The 23145-nt window shown below is 37.7% G+C and overlaps 4 protein-coding genes and 1 pseudogene across 5 annotated transcripts; 2 read left to right on the top strand and 3 right to left on the bottom strand.

The window, feature by feature from the left end:
* Nucleotides 1-1215: 1215 nt before the first annotated feature.
* Nucleotides 1216-8298, bottom strand: LOC149045381 (uncharacterized). Its single transcript, XM_089205901.1, has 8 exons — nucleotides 7460-8298; nucleotides 5211-5394; nucleotides 4517-4677; nucleotides 3739-3987; nucleotides 2710-2820; nucleotides 2237-2361; nucleotides 1935-2068; nucleotides 1216-1313 (listed from the first exon to the last, which is right to left on the bottom strand). The coding sequence occupies exons 1-8, from the start codon at nucleotides 7655-7657 to the stop codon at nucleotides 1216-1218; spliced, it is 1260 nt and encodes a 419-aa protein (XP_089062027.1). The 5' UTR covers nucleotides 7658-8298.
* Nucleotides 7931-20142, top strand: LOC149045378 (RNA-splicing ligase RtcB homolog). The gene is made up of 19 exons (XM_089205900.1): nucleotides 7931-8032; nucleotides 11939-12017; nucleotides 12110-12177; nucleotides 13073-13121; nucleotides 13639-13687; nucleotides 14107-14167; nucleotides 14317-14332; nucleotides 14422-14528; nucleotides 15662-15766; nucleotides 16257-16311; nucleotides 16463-16524; nucleotides 17032-17238; nucleotides 17675-17770; nucleotides 18219-18265; nucleotides 18504-18567; nucleotides 18800-18837; nucleotides 18941-19031; nucleotides 19176-19276; nucleotides 19953-20142. Exons 1-19 carry the CDS (start codon nucleotides 7931-7933, stop codon nucleotides 20140-20142), a joined length of 1587 nt encoding a protein of 528 aa, XP_089062026.1.
* LOC149045380 (uncharacterized) lies at nucleotides 8676-10452 on the top strand. The gene is made up of 2 exons (XM_089206584.1): nucleotides 8676-8790; nucleotides 9184-10452. The coding sequence occupies exons 1-2, from the start codon at nucleotides 8677-8679 to the stop codon at nucleotides 10105-10107; spliced, it is 1038 nt and encodes a 345-aa protein (XP_089062710.1). The 5' UTR covers nucleotide 8676; the 3' UTR covers nucleotides 10108-10452.
* LOC149045379 (uncharacterized) lies at nucleotides 10101-11739 on the bottom strand (annotated as a pseudogene). Its single transcript, XR_016186656.1, has 2 exons — nucleotides 11373-11739; nucleotides 10101-11214 (listed from the first exon to the last, which is right to left on the bottom strand). The product of XR_016186656.1 is annotated as an uncharacterized LOC149045379 (transcript).
* LOC149045377 (NACHT, LRR and PYD domains-containing protein 1 homolog) lies at nucleotides 20061-22421 on the bottom strand. Its single transcript, XM_089208090.1, is given in 1 exon segment — nucleotides 20061-22421. A coding segment is annotated over 1 exon segment (1950 nt). The 5' UTR covers nucleotides 22340-22421; the 3' UTR covers nucleotides 20061-20389.
* Between the last annotated feature and the right edge of the window lie 724 nt (nucleotides 22422-23145).

Genomic DNA, 23145 nt, shown 5'->3' with positions numbered 1-23145 from the left:
GTTACATCATTACACAACAGTTCATTATTAAACGAGATACAACTGAGGACGATAAACGATAAAAAAACTGATCCTTCCATATAAACTGCATTTGGAGAACAGAGTCAATTTTTTTTCTAATTCAAAAATCATTACCTGAAATGAATTATGTTTTGATTTCGGTAGGTAAACCTCACACATATACACAAATTGGAAACAAAACAAAGATTTAGAAAATGAAGTTTTAAAAAGAAGTAAAGAGATACAATAACATAAATTTAGAGAAAGAATTCGGGTGTCAACTGCGTTCGAACTTTGCTATCCACATTCTGGTTGAGCTTCTCTTACAGTTGAGACTTGTAGCCCACACCTTGGTCAACGCATGGTCGGTTGAAGCAGCGTGCTTCCCAAAGCCTTTTGTCAAGGTAGAGTTTCGCGGAGAATGAAAGCACTGCCGCCAAAAAGCAATCGCTCCCGTTCCCGCCTGCCGCACAGGCTAACCAACTGCACAAGCTAACCAACCTTACACACATACTTACACGTACTTACATCAGGGTCCTTCGGGACTTGATAGTGAATCACATGCTCAACAGCTGGTATGTCCAAACCTCTCGCGGCCACATCTGTAGCCAGAAGTAAGCCACTCGCACTTTGCTTAAATCTAACAGGCAAGAAAAAAAATCAGCCAAAATTTCATGCTGGTGTAAAATAAGTCCTATCCAGCTTTAAATATTCTTTGAGGGGGGAGAGGGGCGGGTTTTAATCAGTCAAGGCGATCCAGTTATAGTCTATACATAGAGGAAATTCCATTGTCAATCAGGATTGGTTTAATAGGTCAGTCAGGTCGTAAACTAAACTCACTGTTTTGATGAAAAAAAAAATAGTAATAAGATCATGATGATTCTGATCCAAGGCCACATAACACGCGTGTCGCCTCGTGTTTTGCGCAAAGCAAGTTGCAGAATAAAGAACGTGAAAGACGCAACAGGAAAAAGCACGTTATCTACAAAATTAGGTTCCTAATTGTTGCTTTGATCTGTTTTGCTGTTTTTTTTCCTTTGTTTCGTGGTTTTTTTTTTGTTCTTGGTTTTTATTCTTCTTTTTGTTTGTTTCGTTTGTTTCATTGTTTTTTGTATTTTCCATTTCAATCAGTTTTCACCCGACCTGTCTAAATTCTTTAATCTTTGCCTTTGTTGCATGCTGGCGTGAAGAACCCACGGGTCAAAGTCCAGTAGCCTAAACAAAGAGCCCAGTCTCCTCACACAGTCCACGGTGTTGGAGAAAACCAAAGTACGGCCTGGTTACCGGGAAAGGAAATAGTAGAGATATAGGTCCTAGAAAGAAAATTCAAAATAAATCTTAATGAGGTGATTTTTACAACAACTGTATGTTTCGTAGTTCTCCTTCGATTTCACTTGGTACACCTCTGTGGCTCCGTGGATCATGTTCCTAGACAGTGCGGTGTACATGTAGATGCATTTGGCTCAAAACAATAATAAAAAGTAATAAAAAGTGTATCCTGGATCTTGAAGTGTTTCGCTTCCTTGTCAGCTCAACTATTACAAACCTTCTCTTCAATTGCACATGAGATCTTTGCTTCCGTCAGGGTTTCTACGGTTCCTCTCTTGTTAGTGACATCGATAATTTTACAACTGTTCTTCTGCAGCCCAACTTAGTCCATCAGCGACACTAAAAATGTAAAATGCAAAGAGTATTGCTGTTGACGGAAGAACACAAGCCGATCAACTTAATCATGTTTAACTAAGATGTTAGATAACAAAGACAAAAGCAAAAACAACACAATAAAAACTTCGACACACTTGATAAAGCCGCAAATTTTTGGGTTTTAAATGATGGATAATTTAAATCATTTCATTCCTTCAGTAATAGCTGATAAAATACGTTGATGCTATCTCTAGCTTCTATTACTCTGAGTCAAATATGCCGTGATTTACCTAAGCCTTCTTCGCTTGTGATTTTCTTTTCTTTTCCTTTCCTCTTAAACGACTTTGGAAGAGTTAAAGTTGCAGAGAAAATAAACTTCTGTAGATGTCTTCGCTTTGCAGTTCCTTCATCTTCATCATTATCACTGCGAAAAAGAAACACTAAAGTTAAAATTTTATAAAAAGAGAGTCATTTACCTCAGCTTACAGGTTGGCTGTCAAGAAAACCATTTCAGAAAGAGAAGCCTGAAAAAATTAAAGTTTCAATGGAAATTGAAGTCCATTGCTAATATAAATGTAGATGTGGTATGTACCTCTTTCTATGAATGAGCTCCAATATTAAAGACAATTCTTGAAAGTGGCCTTGCTCCACCATTCTGTCTGCCTCGTCAATTACAAGATATCTCAAGTGCTCCAAACGGCAGACATGCTCTTCCCCCTGAAATTAAACGCCGCGAGCAGATATCTCTAGAATCATCCATTTGATATAAAGAGGCTACACTCCAATTTGACTGTTGGTTATTGAAAAAAAGAGAAAGAAAAAAAAAACACGCCAGGTAATGATGTTTACATAGCAGTGGAAAATGCTTACAGTTGTGCTTATTATTTTTACGGCGTTTACGAACGGAAAAACTTACGCGACATTGGAAATCCAACTTTATGCTAAAAACTACACAGGTCAACCGATCTCAAGAGAAACATACCTACATGTACAAGTGTGTGTCGACTTTTTCAGATCTCTAAAAGAAAGTGAATCAGTACAACTTATGATACATGAGGTACTTACATCGGAAATCAAATCCCACAGTCTTCCCGGGGTGGCTACTATTATCTCACGACACTTGTTTAAAAGCCTCTGTTGTTTTTGAGGTGCCATTCCTCCAACCACAGCAACAATCTTGGAAAAATAAATTTCAGTTTCAATTGTTTATTGATTCAAATAATTTTGAGGGACTTTGCTTGCTGGTTATTTCTCTGATAAAAGATACACGTTGAAACAGGACTAGAAGGGGCGGCAAATGGTACAGCATAAGGGGTAGGATTGTAATTCTCTGAACAAAAGGGTTTGTATATACTTTGCTGATGAAAGGGCGAAGATAACATAAATATTTCAGCCCAGAATATGATACCACAAAACAATACAGCAAGGCGTGAAATTGCGCCTAATACAGGCGCCAATACGATTAAATTTTTCTTTTTGATGACCAAATCCTGAAAATTAGTCGCCAAATTGGCGAATGAGTTAAAAAGATTTGTAAAGATAAATCCGCGGCAAACTTCCTCGTTAAGTTTGTTTCCAAAACAGGTGAGCTTGAACGTTGTATATCATCCATCCCAGTGTCCACTTTGTGGCACGTAAAATATCTTTTTCCTAACATAATTTTGGAGGGTCTATCTAGAACGCTGACAGCGGAGAAAAATAGGTTTTGTTTGTCTTTAAAAATGGCGACCAACTTTTTTCGAACTGGCTACCACTTTGAAAGATTTAAGAGCCAAGTGGCCACCAGGAAAAAAAAACTACACGCCCTGTTCAGTTTATGTTTATGTCAGCGCTGACTCATTGTCAATTTAAGTTGCTTAAGCTTAATGAGGCTACAAATTTGTTTCCAAAAGAAAATAAAAAAAAACACTTTCCAAACAAGAGATAGGTTTGCCTTCTGCTCTACTGAAAAAAATAGTATTAAATAAAGGCTATTGAGACAAAATTGACTTATGCCAATAAAAATAAAGTGATAATTGAGTTTCTAACAATGGAAAACAGAATCTAACTGTGGAGGTAACTTCCAAATTGTCAATTTAAGTACATAAAGTTTACCTCTAAAGATGTATGTTTTGCAGCCTGCTTGAGATGATTTTTTATTTGTATAGCCAATTCTCTGGTTGGTGTCATTATCAACGCCAGGAGTGGTTTCTTGAGCTTGGATGTTCCAGTACCAGTTTCTGTGGCTTCTGTAGCATTATTTTTGGTAGCATTTTCTGTAGTTTCTCCTGCTTCTTGACTGGTCTTCTGGCCAAGGATGTGGGTGAGAATTGGAATCCCAAAGGCTAGTGTTTTACCTGAACCCTTGTAAAAATATATTTTAAAATTAATACACTTAAATAACATCCTCCTTAAAAACCAGCCATTCGTGAAATCAAAACTTCTCTATAGGAGGGAAGAACTATCAAATTATTTCTTAAGAGATTAAAATTTAACTTTCAATCTGTCAGTCTGTCAGTCTGAGTTCTTTCAAGAGGTACACCATACACATACTTTCAGCTCAACGGCCCTCCTCAAGAGTGCTTTAACAAAAGTCATATTTGTAATTATTCAACACTCTCTTAGTACTTAGACGTTAATTCAGGTCAAAGACCAGCTCTAAAGTAACATAAACTGTTTGCTATAATGTGTGGGAAAGTCTTCTTGTATGTAAATGAGCAAGGTGTACATCATAGTAAATACATGAACATGTTGAAAAAGGATTTTTTCCGCTCTCTCTCTCCCTTTCAAAAAAATAAAAATAATTATTTAAAAAAGTTGTGGAACCAAGTAAACAAACAATGGATATAGTAAAAGAGACTTCCACCAATCCAACTGCTCTGATTCAACTCACTGTTTCTGCTGCACCAATGATGTCCCTGTGGTGGAATATTGCAGGTGGAAGGGAAAGAGTCTGTATAGGGGTTGGTGTAATAAAACTTTGTTCACTGAGTCCTCTCTGAACTTCTTTGGGAACACCAAGGACTTCCCAAGCACTCATATCTGCCGTGGGCTCTGCAGTTTATTTCACTCAAAATGAACAATTTAGCTATAAAAAATGACTGCATCTCAACCTCATACTGTAGTGTTGGTGGGAAATATCATATTATTACAGTTGTATGTGTTGTGGTTCAATTTTATCCTTGGCTCAAATTTTCTTTTGTTTTGTTTTTGTTTTTTGGGTATTGCAATGTATGGTAATGAGTTTGAAACAAAGGAAATTAAAATTTGAACCAAGGATAAAATTGAACCACAATATATGCAATGAGTTATTTGTACCTGGCTGAATATGAAATATGTCAATGAGGGTTACATAATCTAAATCAATGAATACTTTATTAATAAATATTAACAATCATAATAATAACCAACTTATTGGTAAAATTACATAATTTATAGAAAATTATATCTTTGCCAACATAACATTATCTACACAAAATGTGCCTGATTCTCTTGTTTATTGAACATTTCATGTGCAATCATAGGAGTAAAAAATTGTACTTTGTTTGGTGCATTTCCCATCCATAATTCCAGAAAGTAATTCTTACCTGGAGGATCTTCCTCTAGTCTATTGTCAGTGACCATTTCTACTCTGTTTTGCTCTTCTGACTGGGCTTTACTTTGGGCCTTGTTTTTCTTTTTCCTCTTCTTTTTTCCCTTTGTCTGTTGGTCATTCTTTGTGCTTTTTTCAAGTTGTGTGAGTGGTGTGGTATCTGTTTGTTCCTGATTATCCTGAAGATATAAAATCAAAGGAGAATACTGTGTAGCTTTTTTGTATATTTTTTTTTTCTCTGAGACAAACTTTTAGAGAAAACCAAAAAAAAGCCTGTATCCTTAAATACAAATAATTTTACATGCGTAAAGACTGAAAAAATGCATGAGCCCTTGGGCCAGTGCAGTCTGCTGTCTTTGAAAAATTAAGGACAAATTGCTCTCAAAATGATTTTGATGACTTGATGTATTTTCATGTAGTTCTTGTGGAGAGTGTTACTGTTGTTGTTGCTGTTGTTTCTTTTTGCTTGTTTGTTTGTTTTTTTTTTCATTTAAGGTACGACTAGCAGTTATCTTTAGTTTGTTTTGTTTCTGATGTCAAACACACCCAATTTAACTCAGGAGTCAAGTCATTCCATTTGAGTTGAATTGAGTTGATTGAACAACATTTTCAACCTTGCCTTGGAACAGGTTGAGGATTATTTATTAAGTGTCATGAAATTCGACTTTTAGTAGGACATTTCCACTTTACATGGGATGGTTCATTCAGATTTTCAGTATCACAAGATGACTTAACTGCCAATTAACTTCTGGTGGGACATGGTTTGATGCTACTCTGGTTTAAAGATTTAATGAATGTGACTGCAGAAGTTACAATTAATAGACCCAACATTTTGACACTCCTATCTAGTGCCTTCATCAGGGGTGATCTAAACGCTGCAACAAAAGGTCCTGTTATACCATCCCTAATTAGCTACCTTTTTTTCTGACAAGGTGTAAATAGGTGTCAGGAAGTAAGCCGCCATCATCATTAAAGGAGCGCGGGTAAAGTTAATATGCCAGGCTTCCAAACAAAGGCACTGGTGGTAATGCCGATTAGTGGTGATAATTTTAGAATTATCCCCCAAATTGTATGGTTATTTAGGCATGTGTGCTCCAATAAAGCTGAATTTTCTTTTTTGCAAAAGAAAGCTGCTTTTTGATGTTCTTTCAAATGTGTACCAAGCTGATGTTTGGTCTTTCAGTGTATTCGTTGTGACACAGTCATTGCAAGGAATAGAATAAATGGCATCAGTTTGTTGTTCTTTTGTGACAGGATCCTTAGGTTTAGCAAAAATACACCCCGAAGTCTGAGAAGGTTTTTGAGCAACTTTAATGTTGTGGCTATTCAAAATTCTCTTAATGGGTTCCATAACACCCTGAATGTAAGGAATAACAGCAAAACCAGTTGCTGGTTCCCTTTCATCAGGAGTGCTACTAGTTGTAACTGGTTTTTGGTAGTTACAGAGAGGAGTCCTTGTATGGCCATTTGCCTTTTGGACATTTGAAACATATTTCCTCTCCTCAGCCTTCGAATTGAGTGAAGATGGTAGACAGTCAGCCCTCCTGAGTAAAGTTTTGGCTACAGACTTTTTATGGCAAATAGGGTGGTGAGAATCGAAAGCGAATTATTTCTCTGTGTGGGTAGGTTTATGACCTGACGCCTATTTACACCTCATCAGAAAAAAAGGCAGCTAATTAGTGATGGTATAAATGGACCTCTTGTTGCAGCATTTGGATCACCCCTGATGAAGGCACTAGACAGGAGTGTTGAAATGTTGGGTCTATGAATTATAGCTTCTTTGGTTACATTCATTAAGTCCTTAAACCAGAGTAGCATCAAACCCTGTCTGATTGTCCACTTGGTGGCCATGTTAACTTTAATATAACTTCTGGTGGGTCGATAAATAAATGATTCAACCCAATTTGAATGTAATGGACAACCCTCAATTTTGTGTCAGTATAGACTGCACAAACATACATTTATGACATACATGTATTTTCTAAGATTGGATGACGCACAGGAGACTTCATCCATAAAATTTGCTGAAAATTCTCCCATTTATTACATTTAATAATTAAAGGTGAGTAATGATAAAAAAATAAATAAACAAAAAAATTGACATACAAATATATTTTTTCCAATTTCTCAGTTACATGTACATACTCAAACTTAAGTCAAATACAAAGTAATTTCACCACGTGCTTGAATCTTATTTCTGAATTTAACAACGCGGTAGGTTTTAAAGCACTTTAAGTAATTCACCTTCTGCGGCGACCGTTCTTTTATTTTCTTCTTCCGAGCTGGTCCACTTGTACCAATTCCTGTTACTTCTTTTAGATCATAATCTTCCATGACTTCAAGGGACACAAACCCATCCATTTCGCCCGCAAAGAACGAAGGATCGTCCAATTCTACTGGTTCCCATTTCCGCTTCTTCTCTTTCGAATTCTTCTCTGCCATTATGGAGCAATGAGCAATGAGCAAAGAGCTTTAACTGAGAAACTGAATGTAAACGCTCTTTTGAATAACAGCAACAGTTCTGGTTTATCCCTAGAGAGTTAATAAAAACACTCTCACGTCGTCCGTATGGATTACTTGCCAGAGAAAGACTGGATAAGAAATTGTACTGCGCCTGATTCAAACAGGAGTCATGCGCTGATTTACTGCGGCAGATCTTTTCTCTCTTCGCTGAATCAGCTGAAACCGTTGCGAAACGTGAATAAAAGGACTAACATGGCGAAAGAACACCGTACATTCAAAGAGGAGTGCTCTTTCATCGAGTGCTTAAACAAAAACTCGTTTCTTATTAAGAAAGGCTTTGTCCCAAACATGAAGGTAAGTGAACGCGCGCCAAACATCGGGTCGGAAGCCCAACTCCAGCTGAGTAGCGTGCGCATCAAAATACACGTCCTACGATGTAATACGTGAGGATGGTTATATTAGGCCATGTTCATCTAAAATAAATCCCCATACACCTGCCATATCCGTCAAAGTAATTTGAAATAAGTTTTGTCACGACGAAAATTGGTTCAAGTAGATTTTGTTCACCCCCCCCCTCCCCCCTTACACACCTTTTCAGCCCACGTTATGATCAAATCCTAGCCCCCTGCCCCCCTCCACGTCTTTTATGTCAGGACTGTTTCCTCTTTTTTTTGTTTGTTTCAATCAGTCAATTCACGAACTACAGTCAAACCTGTGGCACCGTATTTAAGCACTCGCACTGTATTGAACGCCTTCTTCCCGTGGGTGATGACTTAATACAGGGTTGACCAAATTGTATCCATTATCCATCTCCATTTCCCCAAGTTGCAGACTGTGGTGTTTTTCTGTAAATTGTTGCAAAAATGTTTTAGTCAATTAGTACATAGTTAGTAGAGGAGACTGGTTATGAAAGTCGGCAATCTTCAGAGCGCGAAACAGTAGGGCCGCTTCTGATGTTGAACGTACCTGTCACGTGATCGCGACGGTGCACTTCAAAGATGGCGGATGCAGGAGACGACTTATTCTTGTTCGGCGATGATTTTGAGGCAATTTTAGACCTTCTTGACGAAGATGAATCACTACAGGAACAATTTTCAACTGTTGCTAGTGAAGTAAGTGCCAATTATATAAACATTCACCCGTACTTAGTCTGTTTCCAAAAGAATTACGGAGTTGTACGTGACTGTGCTGTCACGCCAGCCAAAAAACAGTAAATAAAACATTGATCCGACGGTTTCGATGATTCTTTTCCCTCTATACTCTAGCAATTTCATAAAAAAGCGTTCAATTTCTTTAGCAGAAGTGCTCTGGATGCTTTAGGTGCTGAATTTGCCCGATTATACTTTGTTTTGAGAAGACTTCACGGGGCATGCAACGACAACAACAAACTCGATATTGGCAAATGTGTCTTTAGGAAAAAAGACCAGTGACAGTAGATCGTTGAAAGTCGAGACCTGAAGACTACAATATTATTGAATTATGATTTGATACTTTTTCGTTTTCAGGTCGAATCAACAGAGATCGTGTGCAGCGACTGTGGAAAAAAGTACAAATCAAGAGGAGGCTACCAAAGGCACAGAGCTACAAAGCACAATGCAGATCAAAACGCACATCATTTAACTTTGACGTCAAGCATTCTTGCCGAGATAGTAAACAATGCTTTGAAGAACATTAGTGAAAGGGAAGTGTTTGTAGCAGATCTAAGGAACGAATTAAAACAATATGAATATGAAGAGCCTTCAGGAGAAACACAAGAATTCACTGTGATAAAGAAATTATTTGAAGACTATTTCAAAACTGGGAATGCTGAGAAATTCGATGGCAACTACTATGCTCAAGTACCATTGAAATCTACAAACCCACCTTCTGTTCAAACAATGCTGTCAGAGAAAGAACAAGCTGGTCTGCAGTATGTTGGTGGATATGTGTTGCATAACTTGCACAAAAAGTATGCAAGAAAGAACACAACTGAGAGCCAACAGGCAATGGCAATCTTGAGAGCTGGTAAACTGGAGCATGGATATGAGAACCAAAAACTGGTATCGAGTTTAAACCGCGGGGGGTTGTGGAACATTACAAAGTATGCACAGAGCATTTTCCTCAAAACAGAGTGTCATTTTAGACAATTAACTTCAGTAAATTCTTTGCAAAAAGTGGATATTGCTGGCATAGTGCATAACACAATAACTGACAGTGCGATATTGTCAAGCTATCAATGTATGGTTTCAGATGCAGAGCTAATACCCAATGTTGAAGTAAGCAACAATGTCTTCCATGCTATTGTATGTTTATATATAAGGGTGCGGTCATTTTCTTGTGCTAAAGACATCATTCAGCGCTACAAAATTAATGCAAAGCAGTCAAAGGGTAAAGCGCTCCGAAAGGAGATCATGAGGAGTCATGAACAAGAAACAGTTAGGCAAGATTAAAATAAAACATTTTATTATCCTAAGTAAAACATGGCATTGTAAAAAATTTGTTAATTATTTTTTATGAATGTTTTAAAACACTTACATGTATCAATTATCAAGAACATTTGAATTAAGAACTGTTCACATACATTGTAAAGCCGAATTTACCATGCCACGAAAAGTCCTGTGCATGACATGTTTAGAGTCCTGGGCCAGGTTGTTAAAAGCTGAGTTAAGATAACCCAGAATTAGTGCAATAGAGAAATTATCCTGGGAAATGCCTTCTGAAGGACAATTATTTTATGTACTATAATAAAGACAAGACACCTGGTTGTTCATGTTGGATTAAAAGTAAAAAAGAAATGTTTTTGTTAGTCATCATGAATTTGAGAGACCTTTTTCCTGGGAACCTTGTAGCAAAAGAGAGTGATACAAAAATACAGTAAACTTAAAAATTAATATTATTCGGGGCAGTCACTGAGGGCTGTGGGCTGGGGATTCCCCCTTCCTTCTCCCTGTGCCCAACTACTATAACTAGCATAGAACTGAAATATCTTACTAGTTGTTCAATTCCCTGCCTTGTACATTATTTGTTAAAATTTTTCATTGCCCAGCAACCGGTGGTGACTTCTCTGAATATTGCATTCAACATTTAATTTGTTAATGTTGGATTACAAGTAAAAAAAAAATTGTTAGTCATCACGAATTTCAGTTGCCTTATTAAGTTAGATACAGTAATATTTCGAACTGTTCTACGATAGTCCAGGTACAAAGGATGATCTTCAGGTAAATAGGAACCAAATACTTTCACAGTAAAGCCAAGACTGTCATCCATAATAATTTCCAAACGTGGCAGAACGTACGGATGCACGGTTTTCTTCAGCACAATTTTGTCCTCAAAGATCTTCAGGCTCCAATCACCAAGGCTTTTTAGGCTTTTAACTCGTTGGCAGAGCTCTGAAAATCCCTTGTAGCAGCTGTGTGGTAAAGGCCCCTTGTTACATTTTACAACCGAACGTTCAGGACGTGGTGAAGGCTTGCTGCTTTCATGGCTTTTCTTAGGCATGTTCAGCTTCGGCAAAGCTCCAAATTTGGGCTTATTTTTGGTCATTTTCGCAGATTGATCTATCAAAGAAAAGATAAAATTGTCAAACTTGGGAATAGTCAAACCTAAAACCATATCCACTTTCAGAACGAACTTCAAACAGCAGCAACACTGATCGGTGAAAACTAACTCAAAGCAAATCCGACAATTTAAAAAGAAAATACAGATATGTACTTACATATTTCGATATCTTCGGGCGCAAAATGTTTCTCACAGGTATATATTCTATCGCTCTTCAACTGTTCCCTGAAGTTCTGATCAATTTCTCTTGTCTTTTTTATCTCACCAAGCCATTCGTCTCACCATGTTCCATGAGCTTCGTCTTTTGCCACAGGCAACTTCCAAATACCAATTCCCTTCGTTCTTCTGCACGAACCACAGCCAAATACTGAGCAATTAGCCCCTGGCATAACTTTTATATTTCTTGCGAAATGACAACCATATACTGATGAAAATTACGGAGAAACCTAACACATATCGCACAACTAACAAGAAACTACTCGACGGACGCCATGATCGTTTGATAAATGTGCACTGTCGCGATCACGTGACAAGGCAAAAATCAAAACAAAGACATCGGTCTTTGAAGCTCGCCGACTTTCATAACCAGTCTCCTCTACTAACTATGATTAGTACCATGGACAAATTTTTACACACTCTTTCAGATACAAGACTTGAGCTGTGCATTGCAGCTATTTGACTCCGAAGTTCAAACTATTCTTTTCTTTTTCTTTTTCTTTAAAGGTTGAAGGTATCTTCTATATAAATGAGTTGCTGGAAAAGCTAATGTTTGATGAGCTGAAGAACTGGGCTGGAACTCAAGGTACAGTACTCTGAACATTTGGAATATAATACTGTTGTATTTGCTGCATTTGTCTTATTCCTTTTATACAGTTAAATTAAATTGCTCTCCAGGTATTGGTGGTTTCCTTCCTGGTGTAAAGCAGATTGCAAATGTTGCAGCTTTGCCTGGAATTGTTGGTGTAAGAATGATCATAACTTTTTCTTGTTGAAATTATAACTTAGTGTAATTAAAACTTGTTCAACCCTGGGCCCAGTGGTTGGAAGGATGATAAGTGCTAACCCAGAGTTAAAATTAATTTTAATCAGGGTGTGTTCAATCCTTTGTTTAAAAGCCTTTTTAGAATAATTTGCTATAATTTCTTTAGAGCATCCAATCATCAAATTGCAGACTAAAGGAATTGTACATACTGAATTTTATTTGAAAGCTTTCAGTTATGAAATCAGATTTCACAATGACTGTTAGTTGTCTAAACTCAGCTTTTAACAAACTGACCCTGTACTTGTGGGAAGCAGAGAAAGTATAAAGAGGAGATGACAGAAGAGTTTCTTGCTATACAGTTTGCGTTTCCATAGTATTTTTACACAAAGATTTCACTTAAAGTGGTGCCAAATAGAGCATCCAGTTATCCAGTCACATCCAGTTATCCCATTATTTCAGAATTTTGGTTTGTTGAACTTTCTCTGTGGTAAAATTTTATTTCCTTCTCAATACTTTTAGAAAATTCTGAAATTGTATGAGTCGAATACCAGTATCCTAATATCCTTCTCAGGGAAAATGCACATATTTTTTCCAGACTAGAGAAGTCCTGAAAAAAGTGCTTTCAGAAACAATATCATTCATCTTTCGATGGATTTGTCATCTCTGAAAGAACTTGTCATCTCATCAATAGGACTATATGAATGACAATATACCCCCAGGCAGAGCTTTTTTTATCATCTTTTTTTTTTAATGGAAAAATCTGTAATTTTGACAACATGCCAAAGCAATACCACCAAACAACAGTAGTAAAAAAAGGCTATGTATCTCCGTTTCTATTCTGAAATGTTTACTCATATTTTTTACTTGGCCCTCAGAGATCAGTTGGACTACCAGATGTTTCTTCTGGCTATGGGTTTGCTATTGGTAAGTTACAACTCACACATCTGTAATAAATAAAATGTAATGTCCAATTGATTGTAAAATAAAACTCAGGTTTAAATTGGATTTTATTTTTTAATATAGGCTAATTGCTCAGTGGTTGTTCTAGAAAAGTAACAGTATGCTTCAACCATTCAGAGGCAATACTGAAAGCAATCAAAATTAAGGCATTCTTGCTCTCTCATTCTTAAAGTTGGTTGCATGTTCATAGTTCATTGTCTCATCTTTGTTCTTATTTGCTGTAATTACCCTTGATTGGAAGAGATTTTGCAGTTCTCTGACAAAGTAGCTAAAAATTGATTTAAAAATTATAATTATAATTCCTTGAGATGGAGTAATTTTTCCTATTATTAACAGAATTCTAAGTCATAGCATTTATGTGACTCTAATGAGACAAGATGCCAAAAGTGAAGAGGTGCTTGTCTCTTGCAAAAGAAGTAATTTGGAAACTCACCTTTGAGCAGGACTGTATTTCTTTTATTTTTTTTTTCCCTTTTTGTAGGGAATATGGCAGCCTTTGTCATGTCTCTTCCGGAAGCAGTTGTTTCTCCTGATAAAGTTAAAAAAAAGTCTACTTCATAAATGAATTGATGAACAGATTTATTAATGATTGATCAAAATTACAAGCTAGTGTAGCAAGACCAAAGTAGCAGTGAAATACCTTATGCTATTCTTTAAGTTTGTTCTGAATTGGTCATTTTATATTTACTTGTCATGCAAGATGGTGATGACATGCACAAGCCATTTCTTTGCATGGCTTTCAATTGGCCATATTATATGCATATTATTTAAAAATTGTTCACAATCCTTGTGGCACTGATCACAAAGTTTTTGACAACTTGTTGTCCTTGAAATGTATTTTTTCATTGTATGATTACTTTAAAAGAAGTCTCCCATCTAAATCTGATTTTAAAGAAGTTCTTATTGTTTACAATCATGAGAGGTATTCATACAAAAGATCATCTGTGTTAGGTGGTGTTGGTTTTGATATCAACTGTGGAGTGCGATTACTGAGGACATTCCAAATAAGGGTGCTTAATGAGTAGTTTTTATCGGAATGAGGTAAACGAGAGGTGGGCAACAGAGAAAGAGTCATTGGGAAATTTAGATATACATTGTACATGTGCCATCTCAAAGAAGTATTTTAAAAGAATTTAAAATTACGTTACCTGGTATTAAGGTGAACAAAATTGGAAGTTGAAAATCGTGACGGTCATATTTAAGGTGTCACTGATGTTCATCTGAAGGTTTCTTAGTTATATGTAATTTTGTCTTCTCATTACAGGTTATGCTTGGGCTGAGGATATGGAGCATTGTGAAGAGTACGGACGAATGCTGCAGGCTGATCCTGGAAAAGTTAGTGCACGAGCAAAGAAACGAGGCTTGCCGCAGGTAAATACAGAAGCACAGAAGTTTCATTTGTAGCTCTTACTGAATAAAATAAGCAGGAGCGTTTGATACGAGCATTGACTGCGCGACGAGGGTAGCGCAATTGATGACTGATTCTTTGCAGCCTGTTGTGAAGGCGCTCTTTTATCGAAAGTCCTCTGTAATCAAAGGGAACGCTATTACAACGAGCAAGTAGAACAAAGTCAAATATGGCAAGGAACCAGTGAGATCTCATTACGAAATTAAGCAAACTCTACAGAGCTAGGGAGGGGGAGGGAGGGAGGGAGGCTACTTATAGTACCATGTCGCGACTGATTTTAGAATACGTTGCGTCTGCAGGGCGTGAATTTAACTTTTTTTTTTCTGGTAGCCACTTGGCTCCTAAATTCTTCAAAGTGGTAGCCAATTCAAAAAAAGTTGGTCGCCATTTTCAAAGACAAACAAAATCTTTCTTTACGCTGTCAGCGTTCTAGATAGACTCTCCAAAATTAAGTTAGGGAAAAGATCTTTAACGTGCTACAAAGTGGACATTAGGATGGATGATATACAACTTTCAGGCTCATCTAAATCCAAGATGGCGTCTAGTTATCGATCGAGATGCATGTGCTACGTTTTTGAAACAAACTTAACGAGGAAGTTTGCCGCGGATTTATCTTTGCAAATCTTTTTAATTCACTGTTCAGGTTATGATGAAACGTTCTAGTCGCCAATTTGGCGACTAACTTTCAGGATTTGGTCGCCAAAGTGAAAAATTTAGTCGCATTGGCGCCTGTATTAGGCGCAATTCCACGCCCTGGTCTGATCTTGCGAGAAAGTGGCACGAGTTTCCATCCATGACTGTACAGATCACTTTCGCCTTTCGACCAAAATTGTTCTCAAACGTACAGATTACTTCAAGCTCTAAGTAGGCTTTTACTTAACGGTTAAGTAAAATGGTAAGTTTTTAGGAAATTTGCGGTGCTGTATCGTTAGGGGGTACAGCAGGATAAGATGATTTATGAACTGAATTGATGTGTAAATTAGCCACCGTTAAGAGTTCCTAAAGCTGACGTTTCGAACGTTAACCCTTTGTCAGCATTAGAAACCCTAAAGCTGACGAAGGATAACTGTTATGGCTTATCTTCTCCACTGATTAGCTTGGCACTCTTGGAGCGGGGAATCACTATGGGGAAATCCAGGTTGTGGATGAAATTTACGACAATTATTCTGCAAAGAAGATGGGAGTTGATCATCTTGGACAGGTAGAAAAAAAGGCACTTACGTCTTAACCCTTTAACTCCCAGATCAAATTTGTAATTCTCCATACTGTCAACCATACAATTGTTATGATGTTAGTTCAGAGAATTATGTATTGGATCAACTTATTATCCGCAAATTTGATATTTTTCTTTATTCTTTTCTGGTTGATATTGTATTGATATTGTAAGTAGAAATTGACTTGACTTGCAAGGAGTGAGGCATGTGAGCAATTGAAGATCTTTTAGGAAAGCTGCTTGATATTTCTCTCGAGCTTGTGGGAAAGATCTTTTCTTAGTCTCTCTCGTTACATTTCAAACCTCATAATAATTGTCTCTCAGTTCTTGTGTTTATCAATTGTTACTCGTTTAGTTACCAACTACCACGACTACCAACTCGAACAGCTTCAACTGGGTCTCACTTAGAACTCTTTAGTTTAGGGTTAGTTTGGTTGCTAATGATCTTGTCAATAATTATATAATTTATGTTTAAAAGGTTTGTGTGATGATCCACAGTGGCAGTAGAGGACTTGGACATCAAGTGGCCACTGGTAAATGGTTTATATACCGTTCCTCTCTTTACGATAGATAAATGAATGCATTATCGACTTAACTTATGTCTCCACAGAAGGCAAAACTTGATTATTTTCCAGGTGATCGCTGTCACCCGAGTCATGCATTCTTGATTTCTTCGTTTTACAGATGCACTGGTAGAAATGGAGAAAGCCATGAAAAGGGACAAGATTGAATTCAACGACAGACAGGTTTGCTAACAGTGTAGTGCATTTAAGTCTGTACATTAAGTTTGTATTTTGTCAAGTATTGCACGACAATTGCACTTGTCATGGCCGTCTACAATGACAAAGAAACTTGTAATGACATCTCTTAAATGGAACTTGCTAAAGTAGAATTTCCCGTAAGCTTTGTTTGCAGTTTCTCCAACAAGTATTTTTATCCAGGCATCTAATTTAGTAGAGTAGGGATAACGAGCCTTGATTAATTTACCACATCTACAGAAATGATATCTCTATACGTCATTACATGAGCAATTGCTCCCAGTGCAATTATAGTGGGATGGTTTTGGGGAAGTTTCGCCGTGATAGGTGTAATATAAATTGACTTTGTCTCTTTTTTCCGTTATTGGTATCTGTTGAGTCGATTTTCACATTGCGATCAATGGTCAGCTGAACGAACGGCCCTGTAAAGGCACGTGGAGAAATAGTGCGTTTTAAACACAAGTGTTGACAACCATATAATTGGTTCCTTTACAGCTTGCTTGTGCCAGAGTTAACTCACAAGAAGGTCAAGATTACCTCAAAGGCATGGCTGCAGCAGCGAATTACGCTTGGGTGAACCGTTCAACGATGACATTTTTGACAAGACAAGCTTTCGGAAAAATTTTCGAGAGTACTCCGGACGACTTAGACATGCAAGTGATCTATGACGTGTCACACAACATTGCAAAGATCGAGGAACATGTATTCTTTATTGTTACTACAACAATATCTTCAGTTCTTTGGATTATATATATATATTTATTTTAAGAGGAAAAAAGGACTCAACTACATTTTCCCGACAAGCCTGTTTCGTGGACCGCTTCACTCTTCAGGGATTAAGAGTGAAGCGATCCACGAAACAGGCTTGTCGGGAAAATGTAGTTGTGTCCTTTTTTCCTCTTAAAATATTTATTCCGCTCTGCTTCAACGTATTGAGCACTGTTCCACGCGAAAATCGACTTGCAGACTCCCTATTAAACCCCTGAAGAGTGAAGCGATTCACGAAACAGGCTTGTCGGGAAATGTAGTTGCGTCCTTTTTTCCTCTCATAATATTTATATATATATATATATATATATATACACAATTATTTTAACTTTTGAAATTACTTAATTACTTACCTTAGCTAGTAGATTAGATATTGGACGGTGTACAGAAGACTCTCTTAGTACACAGGAAAGGATCAAGCCGTGCATTTCCTCCTCATCATCCGCTTATCCCAGTGGATTATCAGGTCGGCTATTCACTGTTTACTACTCCTTTCGATCGCAAGGTTTAAGGTTTATTTTATTTTACTGTTTTAAGTTAGAAATCGTTGTTTGAGTGCTTACAGTCGTTCGCTCCAAGGTTATTTTACTGGTCCAACACTTTTCGTGTTGGAGTATTTCTTTCCCAGTTTTAATCGCATTCTTCGTCACGTTCATTCTCCCTTCCCTCCGTTTCCCTTCAATCGCTCGATGATTGGAACCCGCAGAGCACCATACTTCCTTTTGAGGGCAAGCACCTTTCTTGTTTTACTTTTACCTTCTTTTGTCTTCGGCTTCATTTATTCGCTTCTTCCTTAGCTCAAGTGCGCAAGCGGCTCAACAGGCAGCGGTTTGTTTCACGACTCAAATCAATGAAAATTTTCTTTGCTCTTGCTGAGTTACATGTACTCATCGTCTTGTCCATTATTTCATCAGTTAACTGGTCAACCTGTACTGATTGGAGGAACCCTGGGCACGTGTAAGTAAGGTAAAGTGTAGGTGTAGGTAGGTAGTGTAGGTTTAGGTAAGTTAAAAAGTAGTCTCGGGGAAGTAACGTTCAAAGGTATTGTTATTATTGTAGGTGTTTGGTATTATTGTTGGTGTTTTCGATCCCTATACATATAGCCTTATGAAAAACACTTTTTCACGAGGGACGAAACTATTGGTTATCCTGGGCAGACATGGAGACCCAAATTGTTCCATGTTTTGTTTCGTTTTCAGTTACGTTTTGGCAGGAACGGAAAAGGGAATGAACCAGACGTTTGGTACCACGTGTCACGGAGCGGTAAGTTCATATATTATATGCAATATTTTTTCTTGATTTGAAAGCATGATGGCAAAAAAATGCAAAATGACCACAGCATTTCCTGGTTTCAAACCTTGGGTTGGATAAGGTTTGAAACGTGTAGGCAAATATGATTGTTTGTTATGATTTTTTCTTTCCCATTTTCCCAGAAAGTATTTTGAAATGGATATATATATATATATATATTACCTATCTATCCATTTTTCTTCAGGGAAGAGCATTATCAAAATCAAAGTCAGCAGTCAGTGTGTTAGTAGTACTAAGAATAAAGTCATCAGCTGGTCCAACTTGACCTAGTCATAAACATAGTTCCATTCATGCAGTTTTAATTGTCCTTTCCATTCTCTTTCAGCCGAAATATTGACTATCAAGAAGTTCTCAATGGTCTTAAATCCAAAGGAATCTCAATAAGAGTGGCTACCCCAAAACTGGTTATGGAAGAGGTAACGAATCAGTAAATGGCCGCCTTTTTTTTTTAAATTCATTTTCATGCTGTAGCTTCCATGGCACTGCATCAAAAGCTGTTGAAATCTTAAAAAAAGAAAATGTGTGTTAATTGTGTGCATTTTTGTTCAGCTTTTTAACAGGCTCCTGAGTCTTATAAAAACGTCACTGATGTCGTTAACACTCGTAAGTATAAGCGTCTCTTGTTGTTCGATTTTACTTGCTTTTCGAGCCATTGTTGCAGGTTTGTGTTGTGTTGTCAACGGTTTACAAAGAAAACAACCCCTCAAGATACATTTTAACTCCAAGAACTTCCGAGACAACGAGATTCTAACCTAAAGACGACAGCTCGTTGACGATGCAGGATTCCCTACCTTAGACACGAACTCGTTCTTCTGCTTATAAGGTGTCCTATCCGGCTGAGATAACTAAGAGTCGTTAGAGTCAGTTTCTTTTCCCTTCAAAGCAAATCATGTTTTTCCTTTCTGCAATTGGTTCACCTATCTTCAACGTCAAACACTGAAGTGCCTCCGTAATCAAGTTTTCACCTCTTTGAACTTGAGAAGCATAATACAGAATTCCCCTGTGAAATGTTTGCATTAGTTCCAGAGAAAGTTAAATTTGGAAAAAATCATGAGATATTCTGATCACGAAACTGATGATGTCGTTTACTCGATCCAGGTTAACATCAGGATTGTGTAAACACCCATCTCTGTCAAAGTGTGGTTACTTAACATATTGGTGTCCGTAATGTTTAACATAGACTGACAACACCGGAATCGATGATCTGATACTATACGCAGATTAAGTGCGGTGACTGTACATGTTGGTGTCTGCAATGCTTGACATAGGCTGGCATTTATAGGTATGAAAAAAGAACTATTTAAAATATGTTTTTGGATTTTAATGTCCCTTATCAGATTGCAAGAAAGTAAGCAAGATTTGATTGGTTCATCTTTGCTAAACAAGCTGGTTCAAGTTAGAATCGATAACAAGTCGATACTAGCACTAAAGATTGATGTTTTTGCGGTAGCGATCTGTACTTATCACAAACGATTGGTGGCAGCACTGACGATTGGCATCGTTACAATTTCTGTATTTTACAAATAACACAAGCCATACTCGTTTAACACTATCGACTGACATTAAAACCTATAATTGATATTAAGCGCTATCGATCTGTCTCGGAACACCAGCGATTTACAACTGGCGCTTTTAATTGGAGTCTTACAACGGCGATTGGTGGAACAACACAAGCGATTGAGGCTTAGGGCTAATGATTGAACATTTTTTAGAGCGGAGACTAAATTGATTTTAAAACACGATTTGTTATAGCTCTAACGATTGAGTTTCATCACTAACGAGTGATAATTTTGGCACAAATGGCTCCCCATACTTTCCATGTTGGTATTTGTAATGCCTCACAGAGACTGACAACACCGGCATCGGTGATCTGATTACCACGCAGATTAAGTGCGGTGACTTTACATGTTGGTGTCTGTAATGCTTCACATAGACCAGCAACACCGGCATCGGTGATCTGATTACCAACCAGATCAAGTTCGGTGACTTTACATGTTGGTGCCTGTAATGCTTGACAAAGACTGACAACACCGGCATCGGTGATCTGATTATGACCCAGATGAAGTTCGGTGACTTTACATGTTGGTGCCTGTAATTCTTGACATAGACTAGCAATACCGGCATCGGTAACCTCCTCACCACTCAGTTCAAGCGTGGTGATTCTATTCCATTCAGATTCCTCCTCTGCATTGAGCGCACCAAAAACATTTAATGTAAAAGACACAACAGGGCAGTCCACATACGCCATCCCGACGCGAGAAAGATCAAAACGTCCATTACGTATGCAGAATATGTCGTGAAATCTCCTTACTATTCCCTTAGCAAACTCGATGTCTTCGTATTGTAGGAGACATTTAGAAATTAAAAGCCCCCTTGTGCATTCATCTGCTGATAGGTCGTCGCTGAGAAATTTGTTGATAATCAACTTTTCCACAAATTCGTTGTCTTTTTGCTTGGACAAAATACCCGACATAAATAGAACTACTTCTGTAGACACATGTCTGGGGGGGATTGTTCTTGTCTTTACAAAGCAACGAGCCGCTAAGTACTCTTGGACAGTCAAGTGTGTAAAAAAAAAATGTTTAGTCGTCGTAGAAAAAGATTTTCTGAAAGGAGGCCCGCAATGAAGAAGACCGCTTCCACACAGCCTTTCAAACTCGTGTAAGTCAAGAGTTTTCAAATCCTCTTTAAGGAAAAGAAACCTCCTCTCCAGAAGAAGTTGAGCAGCCAGCTCTGATAATTCATCCAGAGTCTCTTCGAGAGAGGCTCTTTTCTTTTTATCGTGCTTTTGCACGAACATGTTGACCACTTCATCATAAAGGTCACTTGTTTTCACCGGGAGAGGATTATTCTTCTTTGATTGCTGTAGAGTATATTCAAAGTAGGAGCACATAAGAAAACAGAGCACAGGAATGTGGGCAAAGCTGATAAGATTGACATTCTTTGTAATGTGGTCAATTACAATATTTTTCATTCGGTCGTTGTTTTTAAAATACTTTGCAATGTATTCTTTTACTTGTGGCTCGGAAAATCCTGTAATTTCGACGTATCTATCAAAATAGATGTCTTTGGCTTTTATTTTGTCAGATTCATCGGGTCTTGACGTGATCATGACGACTGAACCTCTCAGTATTTTTCCTTTGATAAGCTTGGCACACAGTGCTGCTACTGGCATTTTCTTTTTGACGTTATTTGGGTACTTTTCATCTGAATCACTAGCAATGTACTCTTGTTGTGAACACTAGTCATACCCGTCGATTATAATCAAAACTTCTTCGGAATGATGAACAATGTACTCAAATATAGAGTCGTCGATGTTTGAGTGGTCGTCTAGCACTGAGGATCGGTTTAGGATATCCTCCAAGGTAACAGGGTCGTCCCCAAGTAGATTAAGCTGACAGAACGTAAGTAAGTATGCGAACTTAAAATCAGGTACTTCTGCATTTGCTCCTGATCGAAACAATTTGTTGTCAGCCCAATCTCTGATCACCTTTTGACAAAACAGTGTTTTACCAATGCCTGCCTTTCCAGTGACAAGAACAGATTCAGGATGTTTTCCGTCAGTTGGGATGAAAATTTCTTGAGAGCTTTTAATTTGCTTTCCACCAATTTGACCATACTGGCGAAGGCGTTCTTTTCTTTTCACATCAAGATCCTCGACTGGTTTTCTTCCATGTTGCATGAGGATGTTGGTGAATATGTGATCTGTTCTCACATTGGACATGGCCGGTGAGGCATTAGCGAGGTACTCGGTTTGGCTTCTTATTGATTCTTTTAACGCATCGGAGTATTCTGCTACAGCTGAAAAGAAAACCGTTACCTCCATTTATTTTCATAAACATTTCATGTACTAACTTTTTCAATGCTCGACGAAGAGTCATTGAAACGCGATTGTTTCATTGACTATCACACTCGCTGAGTTTTGCTTTAATTAGGCTTTCCAAAGGTGCAAGTTAATCTCGAATCCGTTCGCAATTAATTGACACCAAATTCCGACAGACCAATTGAAAAAGCGTAGCAGGGGGTTGGTGTGAAGGCTAAATTATTTCATTCTTAATAATATGCCTGCAAACATTTCAGAACGCTCATTAGATGAGAACACGTTAATTAATCCCAAACAGCGCAGAAAGTTGAGATTTAGAGCAGAAAGTTGGAATTGATTGTACACAGATGAAACAGTTTGATTGCTAGGAGAGTCACAAAAGCGTAACAAAACAAAATAGCGGAGAGGTTAGGGGAAGGTAACAATCTTTTTAATCCAGAGTTTGATGAAGAATGCAAAAAATAAAATACAAAACAAAGCACAAACAACTGGCCAAAAGTCTAGAAGGTTTGTGCATTGAAAAATATGAATCGGAGGCCCTTAACAAACTTCTTGTGGAATTTCACGCAATAGTTTGTAAGAAAGACGAGGAAGATTCCGGAATTCCGGAATCCAGCACTCACAGCGTGGAATCCAGAATCTAATACTGTTCTGGATTACCTCACATGAGGCGTGGGATATCTTTCTTGTACTGATTATTGCTGTCG

Source organism: Pocillopora damicornis, chromosome 5 (assembly GCF_964200805.1).
Source record: "Pocillopora damicornis chromosome 5, jaPocDami1.2, whole genome shotgun sequence".
NCBI classification, from domain to species: Eukaryota; Metazoa; Cnidaria; class Anthozoa; order Scleractinia; family Pocilloporidae; genus Pocillopora; species Pocillopora damicornis.
The sequence above is the reverse complement of the archived record's forward strand: the minus strand, read 5'-3'. Positions and strand labels throughout refer to the sequence as shown.

What these genes read in the sequence shown, in the direction of transcription:
- LOC149045381 (XM_089205901.1), bottom strand. Translation starts at nt 7,657, where the DNA reads ATGGCAGAGAAGAATTCGAAAGAGAAGAAGCGGAAATGGGAACCAGTA. An exon ending in GAGCTCATTCATAGAAAGAG is followed by an intron (nt 2,069 to 2,236) that starts GTACATACCACA and finishes TCTTTTTCGCAG; the next exon opens with TGATAATGATGAAGATGAAG. An exon ending in CACAAGCGAAGAAGGCTTAG is followed by an intron (nt 1,314 to 1,934) that starts GTAAATCACGGC and finishes TTTTCTTTCTAG; the next exon opens with GACCTATATCTCTACTATTT.
- LOC149045378 (XM_089205900.1), top strand. Translation starts at nt 7,931, where the DNA reads ATGGCGAAAGAACACCGTACATTCAAAGAGGAGTGCTCTTTCATCGAG. An exon ending in CTTTGCCTGGAATTGTTGGT is followed by an intron (nt 12,178 to 13,072) that starts GTAAGAATGATC and finishes CTTGGCCCTCAG; the next exon opens with AGATCAGTTGGACTACCAGA. An exon ending in TGGCTATGGGTTTGCTATTG is followed by an intron (nt 13,122 to 13,638) that starts GTAAGTTACAAC and finishes CCCTTTTTGTAG; the next exon opens with GGAATATGGCAGCCTTTGTC.
- LOC149045380 (XM_089206584.1), top strand. Translation starts at nt 8,677, where the DNA reads ATGGCGGATGCAGGAGACGACTTATTCTTGTTCGGCGATGATTTTGAG. An exon ending in TTTCAACTGTTGCTAGTGAA is followed by an intron (nt 8,791 to 9,183) that starts GTAAGTGCCAAT and finishes TTTCGTTTTCAG; the next exon opens with GTCGAATCAACAGAGATCGT.